Source organism: Erpetoichthys calabaricus, chromosome 11, assembly GCF_900747795.2.
Source record: "Erpetoichthys calabaricus chromosome 11, fErpCal1.3, whole genome shotgun sequence".
In the NCBI taxonomy this organism is placed as follows: Eukaryota; Metazoa; Chordata; class Cladistia; order Polypteriformes; family Polypteridae; genus Erpetoichthys; species Erpetoichthys calabaricus.
In genome coordinates this window covers 128,214,083-128,230,874 of record NC_041404.2, presented here as the reverse complement: position 1 = coordinate 128,230,874, position 16,792 = coordinate 128,214,083, and the positions used below count along the sequence as shown (strand labels likewise).

The 16,792-nt window shown below is 40.1% G+C and overlaps 1 protein-coding gene across 1 annotated transcript in view; it reads right to left on the bottom strand.

Moving 5' to 3' along the window:
• Positions 1-943: 943 nt before the first annotated feature.
• The window catches only part of ppl (periplakin), a 90,192-nt gene continuing 74,343 nt past the window's right edge, over positions 944-16,792 (bottom strand). Inside the window, 6 exon segments of the mRNA XM_028813888.2 lie at positions 944-4,259; positions 6,263-6,355; positions 9,414-9,530; positions 11,483-11,566; positions 12,068-12,218; positions 15,264-15,457. Of these exon segments, the coding sequence (XP_028669721.2) occupies positions 1,593-4,259; positions 6,263-6,355; positions 9,414-9,530; positions 11,483-11,566; positions 12,068-12,218; positions 15,264-15,457 (3,306 nt within the window). The 3' untranslated portion in view covers positions 944-1,592.

Genomic DNA, 16,792 nt, shown 5'->3' with positions numbered 1-16,792 from the left:
ACCTAGAAGAATTGATGCTATTTTGATGGCAAAGGGTGGTCACACCAAATATTGATTTGATTTAGATTTCTCTTTTGTTCATTCACTGCATTTTGTTGATCGATGAAAATAAATGATTAACACTTCCATTTTTGAAAGCATTCTTTGTTTACAGCATTTTTTCACACCTGCCTAAAACTTTTGCACAGTACTGTAGATCGAAAACAAAAGTGAGTCACCAGCATCAGCTGATCGGCCCCCATCTGATCGACGTGCTGAACATGTTCATGTACCTGATGCACCGACAGCAAAGTTCACCTAGCGTGAACTGCCACCACCGTCCATAGGCTGCACGAAGATAGCCATGCGGCCGGCCCACCACGCAATTCTGATGGCCATCGAGCTGCCCCCATACAGCTGTTGCTGCCAGAGATGTTGAACAGGCACCAGCAGCCTCAGCATGCATCAACAGATGTTTTATGTTGATTTATGTGTGAAATTGTGTGCTTGTCAGAAAACTGAGTTTTTTGGAAAAAATATTCAGCCCTCAAAGTTAAAATGAGTTCATGAGGAACACTGGGACACATTTGGAATTTCGTTAAGGGTAAATGGGGCAAAAACATTAGGAAGTTTTTCTTCACACTGAGAGCCTTTGACACCTGGAATAAGCAACCAAGTAGCGTGGTAGACCGTAGGACTTGAAGGAGTACAGTTAAGTGCGTAGGACACTTTGTAGGGCTGAATGGCATGTTCTCATCTAAATTATTCTCATATGTTCAATAAAAACTGGCTCATGCCACTTCGTCTCCAGCATTTAGTTTCCACTGAAAACCTTTTTTGAATCCTTCAGGTGAAATACTCAACAAGATGAACAGTGAATCAGACTATGTCCCAAATGATACTGAGTCTGCATCTAAATAATAGATAAGTGGCAGGTGGCATTAAAAAGAAAAAGGGCATATGCTTGTTTTCCAGTCACCAACGTTTATTCCTAGTCTTCAAAATTAACACAAAATTTTCAGATGTTTGCTGTTCATGTAAATTGCTAAAGCAGAAAGCTAACTTTGTAATACAAGCAGGAAAAATGTATACATAATTACCAAACCATTGATCCCCAAATTAAAGGCACAAAAGGTTACATTACCAAAAATATATCACTTTTTTCAGGAAGCTAAACTTGTCTAATTATCCACAGCTTTGGTAGTTATTGACTTAGGACAACTGATGTTAAAAACATGTCTATATATTTATATAAATATGCCTTTTTAGAATGGTCCTAAGAACATGCACTTGTAAACTTGTAGATATACTTAAAATTCTTAATCCGTCTCCCTTGCCCACTCCAGAAAGGTTTTTGTACTTTTTTTTTTTTTTTTATCTGTCCGCCTGTTTGGTTTCTGCTTTTGAAAGTGTAAGTACATAACAGGCCAAGATTTGTGCAGAACTGTCTACTGGTCATACATTTATGGTAAAGTTTATTATAATCGAGAGCTTTATTAGGTATTGATTCAGATTTGTTGGTTTTTTTTGTGGAATTAAGGTTTCAGGAGATCATTCTTGACAATACATTTCTCATAGCAAGGCATGATTAATACTTCTGGATCAACGTCTTATCAAGCTTTGCCCGAGACCATTATGGCAAATTCCTGGATGGATAATTCTTTGTTATGGAAGCGGCGTAGATGATCTCTTGTTATTTTGCCACTCTTGATGGCATCATCAATGGAGAATTTTTTGCCAGATTTTCTGTCATGCAGAACAGAGGATTCACCGTTGGGTCCTTTCATGGAAATCTCCTCCCAGTCACATTCTTGATTCTGGAGGTTAACAAACATTTTCCAGTCAATGAGACCTATTCTGTGTGCTTCCTCCGGAGTCATCTCTTTTCCTGTGTCTGGATCGATGACAACAATGGACCTTTTTAAGTGACTTTCTCTCTGCTCCCTCTTGATTCTCATTGATGATAAATTCTTTTGAAGCTTGGCAATCTCTTGATCTTTGTCATTTGTGATACTTCGCAACTCATCAAGTTCTTTCTGAAGCGATTCTACACGAAGCTCAAGATTTCTTCCACTGTCCATCAAAGGAGATTCTGTAATATCTTTGGATTCCTTAACGCTGATGTGAATGTCTGTTTGCAGTTGCCGGACATCATTTTCCAGTTGGTTCTTATCTAGTTTTAGCTGCTGGTTTTCTTCCCTCATGTAGTCCAATTCTTTTAAGTATTTGGTGTTAGAAAATTCCACTTCTGACACCTTGGAAAGGAGTTGTTGCAATTCTGACTCGAGTTCACGTCTTCGCTTGGATTCTTCTTCCAAAGTAGTCTTGAGTTTTTCAATCTCCTGCTCAGCTTCAGGATCTTTCTCAACCTGAACCTTTTCCGAGAAGATCACTTTCTCCCTGACTTCCATCTTTTCAAGTGTCACTTGTTTGTCGGCTGTGGCTTGGAAGTCTTTTTCCAGAAGTTGGCGCCGGTGTATCTCTTCTTCCAACTGTAACTTGAGGAGTGCATGTTCTTTTTCCTGTTGAGGATCCTGCTGGAGCACCACTTTCTGTTTCACAGTTACCTTATCTCTGTTTTCCTTCTCTTTCAACTCAAGTTCACCCAGCCTGATCCTTAATTTTTGTATTTCAAGCTCAGCTTCTCGTCTAGCTTGTCTCTCTCGCTCTAAGTCTTCTAGCTGATGCTCCAACTCCGTTTTCCGCAGCTGAAGCCTAATTATCTCTTCCTTCAGTGCTTCCTTTTGCTTCTGCTCATTTGCAATATTCTGCATAAAGGTGTTGCACTCTGACTTCAAAATTGGATCCGTCTCCATCTTAACTACTTCTTGCTGAACCACTTTTTCTTTAACTTGAGAAAGCTCAATCTCCTTCTGGCGAATCTTCTCTTCATTGGCTGCCTTTTCTCTTTCCAGTTCAATTCTCTTTTTCTGTTCCTCCGCAAGGCGCACTCTAAGAGATTCTACTTCCTCTTTGGTTTTTGGATCTTCTTTGTATTGAAGGACTTCATTTATCACTTCTTTTATTTGCACCTGTGGCTTGGCATCTTTCCATCTTTGAATTTCATCCTTCAGCTGTGTCACCTCAATTTCTGACCGTTCAATCCTGCGGGTTTTGTCTATGATGTCGTTCCGGAGTGTCTCAAGCTCCCGTTCTGTTTCTGGATCAGTCTTGTACTTAATAACCTCTTTAATGATTTCTTTGTATTCTACCTGGGGACCTCTGTTTCTCAGCAGTAGTAGTTCATCTTGAATTGTCTTCAGTTGCAGCTCTGCATCCCTACATCTTCTCTGCTGCTCAGCAAGCTCAAAACGAAGGCTGGACACTTCACTTTCAGTCTTTGGATCGGGTCTTACAATCTCTCTTACCTTCTCTTGAACAATAGGTTTGGATTTCTCATTTTCGAGAAGATTAATCCTACTAAGAAGGTCACTTTGTTCTCTCTGAAGTGATCGGTTTTTGGCCTTTTCATCTTCATATTCCTGCCTCAACGAGTCCACCTCCCTCCCTAAAGCAAGATCTTTTTCCACCTTTAAGACCTCTTTGATGGTGATTTTTTCTTCGGCTATCGCCTTTTCTTTTTCTAACCGTCTTAGCTTTTCCTGAAGAAACAGAAGTTCTTGTTCCAGCTTTTTTCTAGCTTCAATCTCTTTTTGTTTGCTATCCATGAGCATTCTGTACTCACTTTCCAGTTGTGGATCATTCTGAATTTTGATCACCTCTTTCTCCGTGATCTTTTCCAGTTCCTTGGTTCTTTCCTGACTGAACACGTTAACTTGTTTTTGAAGAATCACTAATTCATTTTCTTTGGCTGCCTTTTGCCTCCTCAGTTCCTCCAACTCCTCTTTTAGCCTTAATACCTCTTCCTCTTGTTCTTTATCTTTTTCGATTCGGAGGACTTCCTTTACTACATATTGTTGTGCACCTTCCCTTTTTTCTGTTTCAAAACCACGCAGCTTTACCCTAAGTGTCTCCAGTTCGGTTTCTAATGTTCTGGTACGGCGCTGTTCTTCGGCAACTCTCTCCTGCATTTTCCTGTAATCTTCATCCAGCTGAGGATCTGGAACTTTTCTGATCAGTTCCTTTTTAACTAGTGTATCCTGTGGTTTAAGGCCTTCTAATGTATAGATCTCATTCTGTACAGTTTTTAGCTCTATTTCGAGCTGCTCCCGGCGATGAATCTCATCATCTAATTGTTTCTTTATCCTCCAAGGTTCTTCACCAGGTCTTTCAGCCCTTTGTGTCTGGAATGTCTGCTGGACAAGTGGTACTTCAGATTGCTAGAAGTAAAGAAACAAAATTTTTTCAAATTGGGTCAAACATTTGACAATTTAATTTATAGTACATCTCCTATCTAAACTAGAAAGTAGCTTTGGGAAAGCTAACTGGAAATAAATAGGGGACACCCAAAGACATGTGAAACTGAACTCCCTACTTTTCTTTACATTGTTTTAATTCTCTAGGAATTCTCAAGCAGTTAAAGGTGTCAAAACCTAAGACTTTCCAATATTCCTAAGACTAAATTGCTGGAAATTTTGTAAGGTGCTGAAGAATTTTAAACACAAGGTTTGGTTGGTATCCCAAAAAGCATGCAGAACCAGGTAGTTCATAATTAAGCCAGCAGTGATAAAGTCCATAAACCTGCTACTGAGAACTTCATTGGAGTGATGTCCCTGAGCATCTAACAAAGGTGCTTTTGTTTTTTGGTTTGGAAGTCAGCCAATGTATAAAAAAGTGGGGAAAAATGTGAGGGACAAACACATTTGCCTATGGAAGAAGACGTGTAGCAAGAGGAGAGGTGTTTTTGTAGTCAAAAACTGCCTGGATTTTAATGGATCACTAAGAGGCCCCCTGTTCACTTCGCTCGCCAACCCCCTGGCCAGGCTAGCCTCTTTGCGGTTCTGCCGCTGGCGTATGGGGATTTGGATGTACAATTTAAACAGATTTTAATTTTCATGTGAAGTGTTATATTTGCATCCACTTGACGTATGACTGCCCATGATTGCATTTAGTTTCTTTCTCTCTACTAAATAAAACGACTTTTTCGAATGTTTGGCTCTGAGATTTGTTGATTGTCGTTGCAAAAGCTGTTCTAACGGGAAACTATTAACGTTTTAATACGAATGGCATATGAAGATCTCCTTTGGTGTCTAATCCACGGGAGATGCCATTACCTTTCTTGGATACATCCTTCTTTCTACAGTAATTTGTGCAGTGGAAGACCGGACGGTGTTAACAGTTGTAGATATTCTTCGTGATATTGTTAATTGTTGTTTTCATCTTCCGCACGATCACCACCAACTGTTTCAGCATAGTCTATTGATACGCATTTAACCATTTTGTTACCGATCGACATTTTTGGTGTAAATTCGTTTGACTTCCTCATTTCTCATTGTTAGGATTGCCCGTGTACTCATTTTTTCTGTTGATAACCCTTTGTGATGAAATTCTTCAATAAGATTTGGACATAATACGTCTTCTTTAATTGGGAACTTAAAGTGAGGAAAACGTTAAAATTTATAAGAGCTGAAAGCGCAGAAAGTGTGTCTGACAAAAGCATTCACAAGACTGAAAGGTGACAGTACCGTGGTCTTGTTTGAAAATGGTTGCTGGGAGGGTGTGACTTTTAAAAAAAATATCATGGCAATATTCTCGTCTCACGGGACTTGAAAAAATCCATCCATCCATCCATTTTCCAACCCGCTGAATCCGAACACAGGGTCACGGGGGTCTGCTGGAGCCAATCCCAGCCAACACAGGGCACAAGGCAGGGAACCAATCCTGGGCAGGGTGCCAACCCACCGCAGGACACACACAAACATACCCACACACCAAGCACACACTAGAGCCAATTTAGAATCGCCAATCCACCTAACCTGCATGTCTTTGGACTGTGGGAGGAAACCGGAGCGCCCGGAGGAAACCCACGCAGACACGGGGAGAACATGCAAACTCCACGCAGGGTGGACCCGGGAAGCGAACCCGGGTCTCCTAACTGCGAGGCAGCAGCGCTACCACTGCGCCACCGTGCCGCCCCTTGAAAAAATCTTTTCCAAAAATTCTCGTCTCGTTTCCTAAAAAGTCTCATAGCGTACAAATAGAGCCAACTAGTGTTCAGGCGCGATACAGAAGTATAAGCTGCTTAGTGTTAGTCTATGGTGCAAACTCCAGGCATAGTTACAGCGTAGGCTTGATGCAGAAATATAAATCAGAATTAACTCTGCTATCCTTTACCAAGTAAACAATGGTGCAAGTGTGGCTATGCCAGCTTCCCCACAATTACCTGATTCAGCAGACTTTGTGCAAACTCCAGGTTCTGCAGTCTTTGCTTGTTGACGGCACTGACTTCAGTAAATTTTGCACCCATTGCAGCTTCCTGTGATTATGAAACAAAAACAATAAAACAATCCATAGAATACAACACATATATTTTGAACCTAAATAGTTTTAAGAACAGATGTAGCCACAAGCTAACAGTATACCTTATCTGCCATTTTTCTTGATGTTTAAAAGTGATGGAACTTGTCAGTATGCTACACTGAAAATATTGAGGTGAAGTCCAGTTCAAAGCTATACCTTGTCTACAGGACAATGTCATGCCCCCTTGTTCATGTCTCATGGTACCACCCCAGATCTTTTAAAACACCCCTTCTCTTTTATGTTCATTTTCCACTCAGAGGCGTAGCTAGGGTTTTCAGCGCCCAGGGACAACTGAAGATTTCACGCTCCCTCCTGTTTGCCTGTTTGCAACATCAATTTGGTGCCCCCTGGATGCTGCGCATGTTTCCACTTCCTCCACAATCTCCTTCCATACTCTAAACAGTGCAGATCTTCTTGTCACCTTGCAATTGACTAGACACTTTCTTTTGGGATCTGTTGCCATCCTTTTGATTCAGGTTCGTTTTTAATTCTCGGCCAACTTCAATTCCCTAGTTTCACCTCTACTTATTCTCCCTTCACATACATACCAGACTTTTTGAAGAACTTAACCCTTTTCTTCTCTCCAAAATACAAAATCTTATTTTTTTCTGTAAATGCCTGTAATATTTTATTTTTATCACACTTACTTACTGTATATTCTGTTATTGGCATTTGCTGTTGATTCTTTATTTAGCTCAATAACTAAAACTAATTATCCTAATCCTTGTGAATTCACCAAAATCATTTGTCTTTCTTCATCTCACATCAGAAACGACACCGGTAACTAGGCAATGTGAGAGCAGGCTAAGTGTTGAGCGTTCACTGCTGTCAGGCTGCTTTCTTATGACTCTGGTTCCTGTTGTCATGAATACCTTTTGGAAATTTAAAGGCTGTTTTGTTTTGTAATTTCTTCTTTTGGAAAATTTTGTAATTGTGTTTTGAATCCGTGCCAATTTGTTAGGATTTTTCTCAGAGGTACCATGTTTATGTTTGACTTTTATGCCAGGAGTCTTATTGTTAGTAATGATGCACCTTGCGGAGTGGTGGCTCTGAGGCTAAGGATCTGCGCTGGTTGCTGGTTTGAATCTCCATTACTGCCAAAAGAGAACCTACTCTGCTGGGCCCTTGAGCAAGACCCTTAACCTGAAATTGAAGATGTGAGTTCCAAAATCTGCTAATTACACCTTTTGGTAAAATTTAGTGAACACGTGATTGTGACTTTTCATGCAGTTGGTCATGCACCGAAAATATGTTTGAGCTTCAAAACCTGCTAATTGCAACAGTGTAGCGCTATAGTTTTAGGGATTTAGTTTCAAAATCTGCTTACGGACCCAGATTTTCCTATTTATCTCTAAAATTTATCTTTTGTACTTAGCTGATTTTGGAACTGAGCTATTTAATTGCTCCAGGGGTGCTGTACAATGGCTGACCCTTTGCTCTGAACCCAAGGGGTATGCGAAAACTAACAAAATCCTAATACAAGAAATTGTACAAGGCTAAATATAGATCATACAAAACACACAATCATCAAAGCCATAACATGTGACATCATCACACTGTCATTATAAAAACAAAATGGAAACGTGTTGAAACTGTTTAAAAAAAAAAAAAAAAACATTTTTTGAGAGTAGTTAAGGAAGTGCTAAACAGACAATTCTAGGATATCATTTTGGTTTCTGATTTGGTTTTGTTAATTGAGTTCTCCTAGTTCATCTGTTTATAGACCACTGCTAAGTTAATTTCCAGATCATTTATTAATATAAGTCCTTTGGCACACCTTCACTCCAGAAGAACATAAGAAATGTTTCAAATGAAAGGAGACCATTCAGTCCACCAAGTTCTTCTGTTTAGCTAATAGCTAAGCTGTTTCAATCTGTCTTCCTGATCCTTCATGGAGGTTGTCAAGGTTTCTGCTTCAACTACATGTCTGTGTAGTTTGTTCTAGGTTCCCACAACTGTTTGAAAAAAGAAGTGCTTTACAGTTATAATGTTAAATGCACTTTCCCTTAATTTTCACTGATGTCCTTGAATATGTGATTCACCAGTTAAGTTGAAGGAATTCCACAGGATCTACTTTACCAAAGCCTTTGAGAATTCTGAAGACATGGATTAGGTCCCTCCTTGTGACTAAACAGTGACTTTCAAATACCTCAGAAACATTATGTACTTAATTAAGCAATTATTTGTAATAATCAATGCTCTTAGCCGATATTGGCACTACTAAATCAATATCCTTAGGTACATGACAAATGTGTCTAAAACTACCACAATGGAGCACATGGTCTAATTTCCTTGCAGACGTTAGAATCTTTTGTTTCAATTCCAGGCTTTCTTGCTCCACTGCTGGTTGCTTGTTGTGGTTGCCCCTCTTTGTCACTGCCTTTCTTACATGCTGCACTTCTTCAACCTCAGAGTCTCTCCAGTCTGGCTGATCTCGGTCACTTTGCAGGCCTCTCTTCTAAACCCATTTTAATATCAACTTGGAGAGACTACATCTGGTTAAGACTGTCCTTTAATTTAATTTTGTCGTACGCATTGGGTGCTTGCCTATTCATCGATCTTCATGGCTAATGGGGTATTATGGATCACTGAGTGAAATCTGGAACCTTGAAACACAAATATAGTGATGCTGGATTTGAATTTTAGTATTTTTCAACTAAGTGTTTTCATAAAATAAACTTCAGCAATGTCATACAGAATTACACTAACAGGTGACTGTCCGATTCAAACGGTCCACTGTTAGATCTGACTTTACCAAAGTGGTCCACAGACCAAAGCACTTTAGTACTACTTCTCTAAGGGGGTCACTGTAGAAATATTCCTTGTTTATTTTTGATACAATAATAGTAATGCCTTCCTTGGAGTTTCTTTTTGTGACTGTCGGCATCTTTCTGGTTCTTGATTGCTGCTGCTTGTTCACAAACAGCAGCATTAGGCCTACATTACAGGACACATGTTGTGGTGAGGAGATGAAAGCAGTGGGTGAGCTGTTCAATTAGTTTTTGCATACTTACTTCATTTTTGACTTTTACAGCAGGGGATTCAAGTTTGTGTTTTTTGTAGGACTGGGGTGCCACGCCATCTTCAAGATCAAGAACAGACCTGAATTTCTCTGCCTCTGTTTCATAATTCTGCAAAGAAAAAGAAATGAATTAGCAAATTACATGTGGGCCTGACAGGCAAGGGTGTTCTGCTGATAGAAAGTGGTGGTATGATGAGGTGGCTCTGAGCTCCCACTCAAGACTCTGGTATCAGCTTTTACATTAGTGGTCCATTATGCATATTTATGTTTAAACTCCATCAACTCACTTACCTACCAAGGTGAAAGGAGCTGAGCCTCTCCTAGCAATAGCAGCCAACGCTGGATGGGTCATACGGACGTACAATCACAGGCACATTCACATTTCTTAAGTTACATCAACATAACATAATACAGCAGTCTCAAACCATGTTACTCCAGCCGATAGTCACAAAGGGTCAGGTGTCTAATGCCTGGTAACATTAAGCACTTGGCAAGCACCAACCCTAGACAGGACCCTTGTCAATAGCAGGGCTCACTCTTTCACATGGGGGCCAATTTAGGGCTGCCGATTAACCTGACCTGCGTGTCTTTGGGCACATGAGAGGAAAGCCCACAGTTATGGGGAAAACATGCCTTCTCCACACAGACAAAAACTGGGAATGTGATTCCAACTTGGGATGCTGGGTCCTTGGCAAAGCCTTGCTCCCAACTATGCCACTGTGCCACCTTTTATGACAGTAATGGTTCATTGTCAAATAAAGTTTTTTACTTATTATGCAGATCATTGGTACACAGTTGGAAACTTAAGGGCAGATTTTGGAGAAAAGTTAAGTTTTTCTTGATGCAAAGAATCATAGACACATGGAATAAATTACCAAGTTGTGTGGTGGAGAGCAGAACGTTATGGACCTTCAGATCTTGACTTGATGTTATTTTAGACAATATATGAGAATAGAATGGATGAGCTTTTTGGGCTGAATGGCCTGTTCTCATCAGAGTTGCCTCTTATGTTTCAGTTAGAGCACTAAACTAAGAAGTCATTGATCTGTATAGAAAGTCAAGCAAACACAAATGTAAGAGTGTACAGCTAGAGAGCATCTGCCAAAAGCTTTGTGGCAACCAAACGGAAGGGAAAAACATCCTAAGAATGCTTCATTTGAGCATAAAAATGTGAGATTGTCTGGGAAAACATTGGTGCGCTGACTGATTGACCTTCCAGCATTTTTGAAAAGTGACAAGATGCCCACATAAACATAAGGAGAACATGCAGTCTTGCCCCAATCCACTACCTGACTACTGTAGACTCACATAGCTAATGGTATCTTGTGGGTCACTTTTATCCAGATATGCAGTATAATTGATTTCAGAGATGATCTGTAAACTGTCCAAGCTACCTACCACAATGCCCTCTGGCAGAGTTTAAGACCACTCTAACCCTACAGCATCCACAACCCTTAAAAGGTGAAGACTCTTAGGTTTCTATAGGGTCCGGTCCTCCACTAGCGGAATGTGTGCTGCTATCTAGTTGGCTGTAGGGCCAAGACTGGCCCCTTGCTAGTTGTCTAGGATCTTACCTTTACAATGACAACATGGTCCCACTCAGGCTGTGCTGTGTCCCGGGCTCTATTGACCAGGAGGCATTTTGACTTCCTGCCAGTCCTTCTTGTTCTCACTCCCTCTTACAACTCAGTGTCTCTGCCTACAGCTGTTCTGAGGCATCCAACCCACCTCCCATTTTCTCTTGGAAGAGGAATGACAACATGTATCATCACTGCTAGTGAGTAGGTTTCTCTCTCACACTGAAAATTGCTTGCCCCTTTTCCTGTGCTATCCCACCTTTATCTACAACAGTCTTTTGGCATAACCAGAGAAAGTCGAGTTAGTCTTGGTTAACTAGCCACCCAAGCCCAACTAGATGTTATCTGATACACATTAATGCTGTAAATGGGTCTGATGCTTTGTCTGTCTCTGATTGTAGTTTTGTTTATTAATATTAACAGAGAATGGGCTGAACAGTGAGCTGCACCAATCAACAGAGTTTCTTTATACAACTTTCTCTACCTTGACAGCTTCTTGATATTGCTGTGCACTTTTGGTTACATTCTCCATTTCAACCTCCTTCCTGGAAATGTCTGTTAGCAGATTCTGTAAAAAAAAAGAAATGAATAGAAAAATTAGAGAATACCTTTAGATCCAAGATGCTCTTGAGTGTGACAATACTGTTTTGGAACTGCCCAAGAGGGATGGGAATGGAAGAGCAACTTCAACAAGAAGGACACAGTCATAGAATCATGAAGGTGTTGTGGAATACAAATAGATTTTTGTAAAGAAGATAGATATCTTGATGTCTCAAAGTATCCATGGCCATTTACTGACCCCATTTAATCCAATTTTAGGGTCTCTCAGAACTGGAGCCTGTCCCAGAAGCATTGGGCACCATGAAGAAACCAACTCTAGCTCAAATAAATGTGAAACGGGACACCAACAGTTAGATAATGAGAGACCCACGCGTATTGGTTAACAGTTAAAAGAAATAGTAGAACAATGGGAGATGAAGGCAATAACAAGGAGTGAAGTTTTCTGATTCCCCAGGAGCAGCAATGTACCCCAGAATGCCTGGGGCAGGAATATCGCCTGCACATTTACCCTCTGGTTCTTCAGTTTAGTATCAATTTGCCGAGGATCATCAGTCTCTCTTGGCGAGTAGTCGGGCACTTGACTCATCCAGCTGTTCAGGCTGTCATAGTCATTGCGATAATTACCATAAGCCACTTTGGCCTTCTGCAGCTCCTGGGACCTGTGGTGATGCAAAGAAGGGAGACAAAGAATGAAGTGTAAGTGGTGTTGCTTGCTTGCTGTGTACGCACAACAAACTGAAACAATGTTGGGTGAGGAGGAGACATCCTCTGAGCCTTTTAGTAACCCTTAAAAATGAAAGCAACATTAATGGCTGTTTTTCTCATAAAGTATACTTGAGTGTTAGAATAATATAAAATGAACAGGTAGGTTAATAGAACTGGATATTAAAAGACAGGTTGAAAATGCATATTATGACTCTATGGTCCAATATGTGAGGTGATTTGGACTGTTCTTAAAGCAATATTTTACTCCAAAAATTGTATTATTCTTACATGTTACTTACTCCATGTACAGTAATTTGTAGTGATGGCCAGGGAAAAAATTTAATCTCATGTTTTCATGGAGAACAGAGATAACAAAGTTTTTGAAACTTTCGCTCGGGAATGAGCTTTTACATTGAAGACTGGACTCTTGACCAGCGAAAGGGGGTAAGAGGCAGATCTCACTTCAAAAGCTTCATCTCACATGAATGCGATTCCACATGCGCGCACTGCTCTGATTTTCCGGAAGTATTTATTTAAAAATATTTTAGCAAAAAATTCACGCGTTTTACCTGTGAGCTTACGACTGGATGACTTAATATGCAATTATGTGACACAAGTAACAAGTTTTTTTTTTTTTCATAGGCGTTTTTATATTATTTGCTGAGGTTCAGCGCTCGTCACCATAGATGGTCATTCTACCAGAAATGCTATTATCTCAGCCATCACTACAAGCCACATGGTGTAAGTAACATATACAAAATATCGTTTTTGGCTGGAGTATTCACTTAATCAGAGAGCACTGAAGACTGGAAAACCCAAAAAATAGACACAAAGTAATTAAATGACAATGCTGACTCAAGGGCTACTACTACATTTTTAATTAAAAACAGCATTTTTAAACCAAATTGACTTCTATCAATACTAGGGTTTTTACATTGATTATGAAAGTATCTCCATCCACACTAAAACATCCAAAACACGTATGACATAGACAGTTGCCTACAATGAGCATGTGTATATCGGCAAAAAAATCCTTGAATGGGGTGTTAACGCCACTGGCCACAGGATTTATTGAAAAACTGTAGCAAGTGGTAAATAATTTGTGCATGTACTGTATAAAGTATTCAGCTATACAAAATGCAATTTAGATGCAAACTGGAAAGCAACTTTTCTATGTCCGCTATGGTGGTATGGTTTTCTTCCATGAAAGGTGACCAATCAGTGAATGGCACATTGTAATGAGCAGGATCCAATCAGGGCAAAGAATATGTAATAAGCACGAGCAAATCAGAGCATGATTAGAGTCAGCATTTTTAGAAATCCACATTTTGATTGGTCCACATTACAATGTCGAGCTGGCATTTTCCAAAGTCTGGAGAGTGTTTTCAAAAGGTGAAAAAGGCCAGTGGGTGAAAATGGAGACTAATGTCTAGGTCAGGGGTCCTCAATCACAGTCGTGGAGGGCCACAGTGGCTGCAGGTTCTTGTTCTAACCCGGTTGTTTAATTAGAAAGCAATTCTTGCCAATAACTTAATTTCATGGCTGGTTAGTGCCTTAACTCTGCTGTGTCAGGTCATTCTCATATCCTAGATTTTCTTCCGCTTTCTAAGGATATCATCCAAATGATTTGAAGGCTAAAATGGAGGAGTAATTCTCAGTCATTCACTTTTTTCCCTTCACTTTCCTTCCAAGTATTTAATTAAACCCAATAGTGCATGATGAATACACACAAGTGTAAATGGTAACACGCTAAATGGAGAAATGCTGGTCTCTTTTGTCATTTGCATGTTATTACTAATTAGGAGTAATTAAAAACCAAGGCTACAACTGTTTAAGACTAAAATAAGCAATAAGGGTTCAAAATCTTAACAAGAGAGACAACTAAAGTGAAGCAGACGTGTTACTTGAGCAGTAAGTGCTTCTTATTAAGCAATTAGGTAGGAGCAAAAACCTGCAGCCCTCTAGGACCGTGATTGAGGACCCCTGGTCTAGGTTGTTAAATTAAAACATAGTAGTGTGGATGTAGCCTAACTTTTGCTGTTCCCATGCTGTAATTCCACGATACCAAGCTAGTGTTTTATTAGTAAAACTATGGGGCTTCGCAACCCTGCTTACTTTGCTTGCCAACCACCCGGCCTGCACTACGTGCCAGCCACTTCACATCTCTGCCGCTCGTGTATGTGGATTTCACTTTCACCAAACAACAAATCTTTTAATTCTCGTGGATGCACCTCTTCATTGGGAAGAAACACTACTTTTTCCTGATGGCAACACAAATTAGACGATCTACAAGTCTCTGACTTAAAGTTTAAATCCAAACAATATATTCGATCTCTTTTCGATGTTCCGTTATTTCACCGAGTAATAATTTTCATTTGTTTGCGCTAATGCGATTTTTACTATCATTTTTTTGAGACTTTCAAATTTTAGTACTTTCATTATCTCTAACCTGCTCTGCATGTGTATCGTGCCAATGTTTTGGAACCTCTGTACATTCTACTTTGTCTACTCTTTGTCTTTTATTTCTGGCCCAGGCGTGTTTAAATCTCTTGGCACAAAGTCTCGTCTTGCAGAACTTGAAAGTATCTCTCTGAAAAAGTCACATCTCGTCCCAAGCCAAAAAGTCTCGTCTCATCCCTGGAATTTTTTATATAATAGAGAGACAAGTCTGTAACTATATCTTGGTGAGAGAGCACATGCCAGTGTAACAAACAAAATGGCATCCAACACCTGTAGCTTCAGAGTCTATCCTCTAGAGACTCTCCAAGAGCTAGCAATAAGGCCATGACCACTATATCTACCGCAGCTGTCACCCCTTCTTTTTTTACTGGATGGATGTGGCTTACAAACGATACACATAGAATTTCTCCCTTCCTCCTCAATATATGCTGGTTTTTCCATTCTTTAGTTCTGCGTGCACATGTACTCTCTGACATTTACTTCTTTTTTGCCAATGCTCTCTGTTCTAAATGTCTCTTAAACACTGAAACTCAGCTTACCTGGTGTTAATTTGCTTGTTAAGATTCTCATATCTCTTATTCAGTTTTCGGACTTCAGACTCTTGCCGGTCAATGTCTGGACAGTGCTCTTGCAGTTTGTTCGTGAGGTTCTCACAGCACAACTTCGATGCCTGAAGGTTCTGCTCAGTCTCGGATAGTGTGGATCTCTTGGATTTCAGCTCGTTGTTCATTGCCTTGTGAAAATGAAATTGGGTGGGTGAGGTTAATAAGGCAGCAGAGAAGGCACCAGCTGAAGTTAGATACAATTTAGAAACTGAAAGTGGCAACATGTATATATATTTGTTTGGTTTGTTTTTATATTTCAGGTATGATGCATTTATACTACAATTAAATTAACACATTTGACTACAGACAAGTGACCTCCATTGTGACTTCCAGTGAACTAATAATGTGACTTGTAAAGTCAACTGGTAATGATTTCAATGTGTCATGTTTAATTTGTGTTTTATATGTGTAAGTAATTTAGACCACATTGCAGGGATCTGTTTTCACTTTGACAAGAAAGGGTCTTCTTCTGATCAGTGTCAAACCAGGTAGGGTTAATAAGGCCGCAAGCAGAGTAGGCAACAGCTTAAGTCAGTTTCATTTTGGGATTGAAACTGGCAAAACATTTTTTTTTGACAAAACAAATACTTTGGCTAAAACTAAGACTAACTTAAAGCTGCAAGCCAAACCTTGCATATTTATTATACTCAAGCTGTACTTCCTAGTAGAACAGAGGTTGGATAAAAAGAATGATGAGTAAAAGGAATTTGCTTGGCCTGCACTTCTTGGTTCTGCTTTACATTACTGGGAAAATGATTGCAGTTCTAGGCCCAAACAAAAACACTAAAGTGCAGGGCAGCATGGGAGGTAGTGGCAGCCATCTACCCATCCACATGACCCACAAACTGAGGACCAACACACCAGGCTGTGTACCTTCTAGCCAGAAGACAGGTTTATTCCACTGACACCATCTGATTGTTCTAGTGGTCCATTTACCAATTGTTATTTGCTTTTTTGTCAGTTCAATCCCAGCTTGTCTTGCAATAAAACAGAGGTGAAGTATGAGGAATGCAGCTGTGAATATTTCAGGTTGGACTTCCTCCCAAAGGACCGAGGGGAGTTCAGTTGGGGATGCATGATTGTAATCGACCATTATAGGTAAGCATTACCTTTAATAGTTTGTATACACTAATCTTTACATTCAGTGGCCACTAGTATCGGGTGTGGTCCACTTTTGCTACCAGAACAGCTTAAAATCTTTGATGTGTAGATTCAAAAAACTGCTGGAAACATTCCTTAGGTCCATGCCAATATCACAGAGTTCTTGCCAAGTTGTTGGCCACACATTCACACTGCTAACCTCCGGGTCCATGACTTCTATAGGAATGAAATCTGGGAAGTGTGCAGGCTGTTGGAGTAAACTGAAGAGGCTGCCATGTGTGTGGAATCGTCCTGCGATGATGAGTGCTCTCTGTGTGTGTGTGTGTGTGTGTGTGTGTGTATGTATGTATAGATATTTGTAG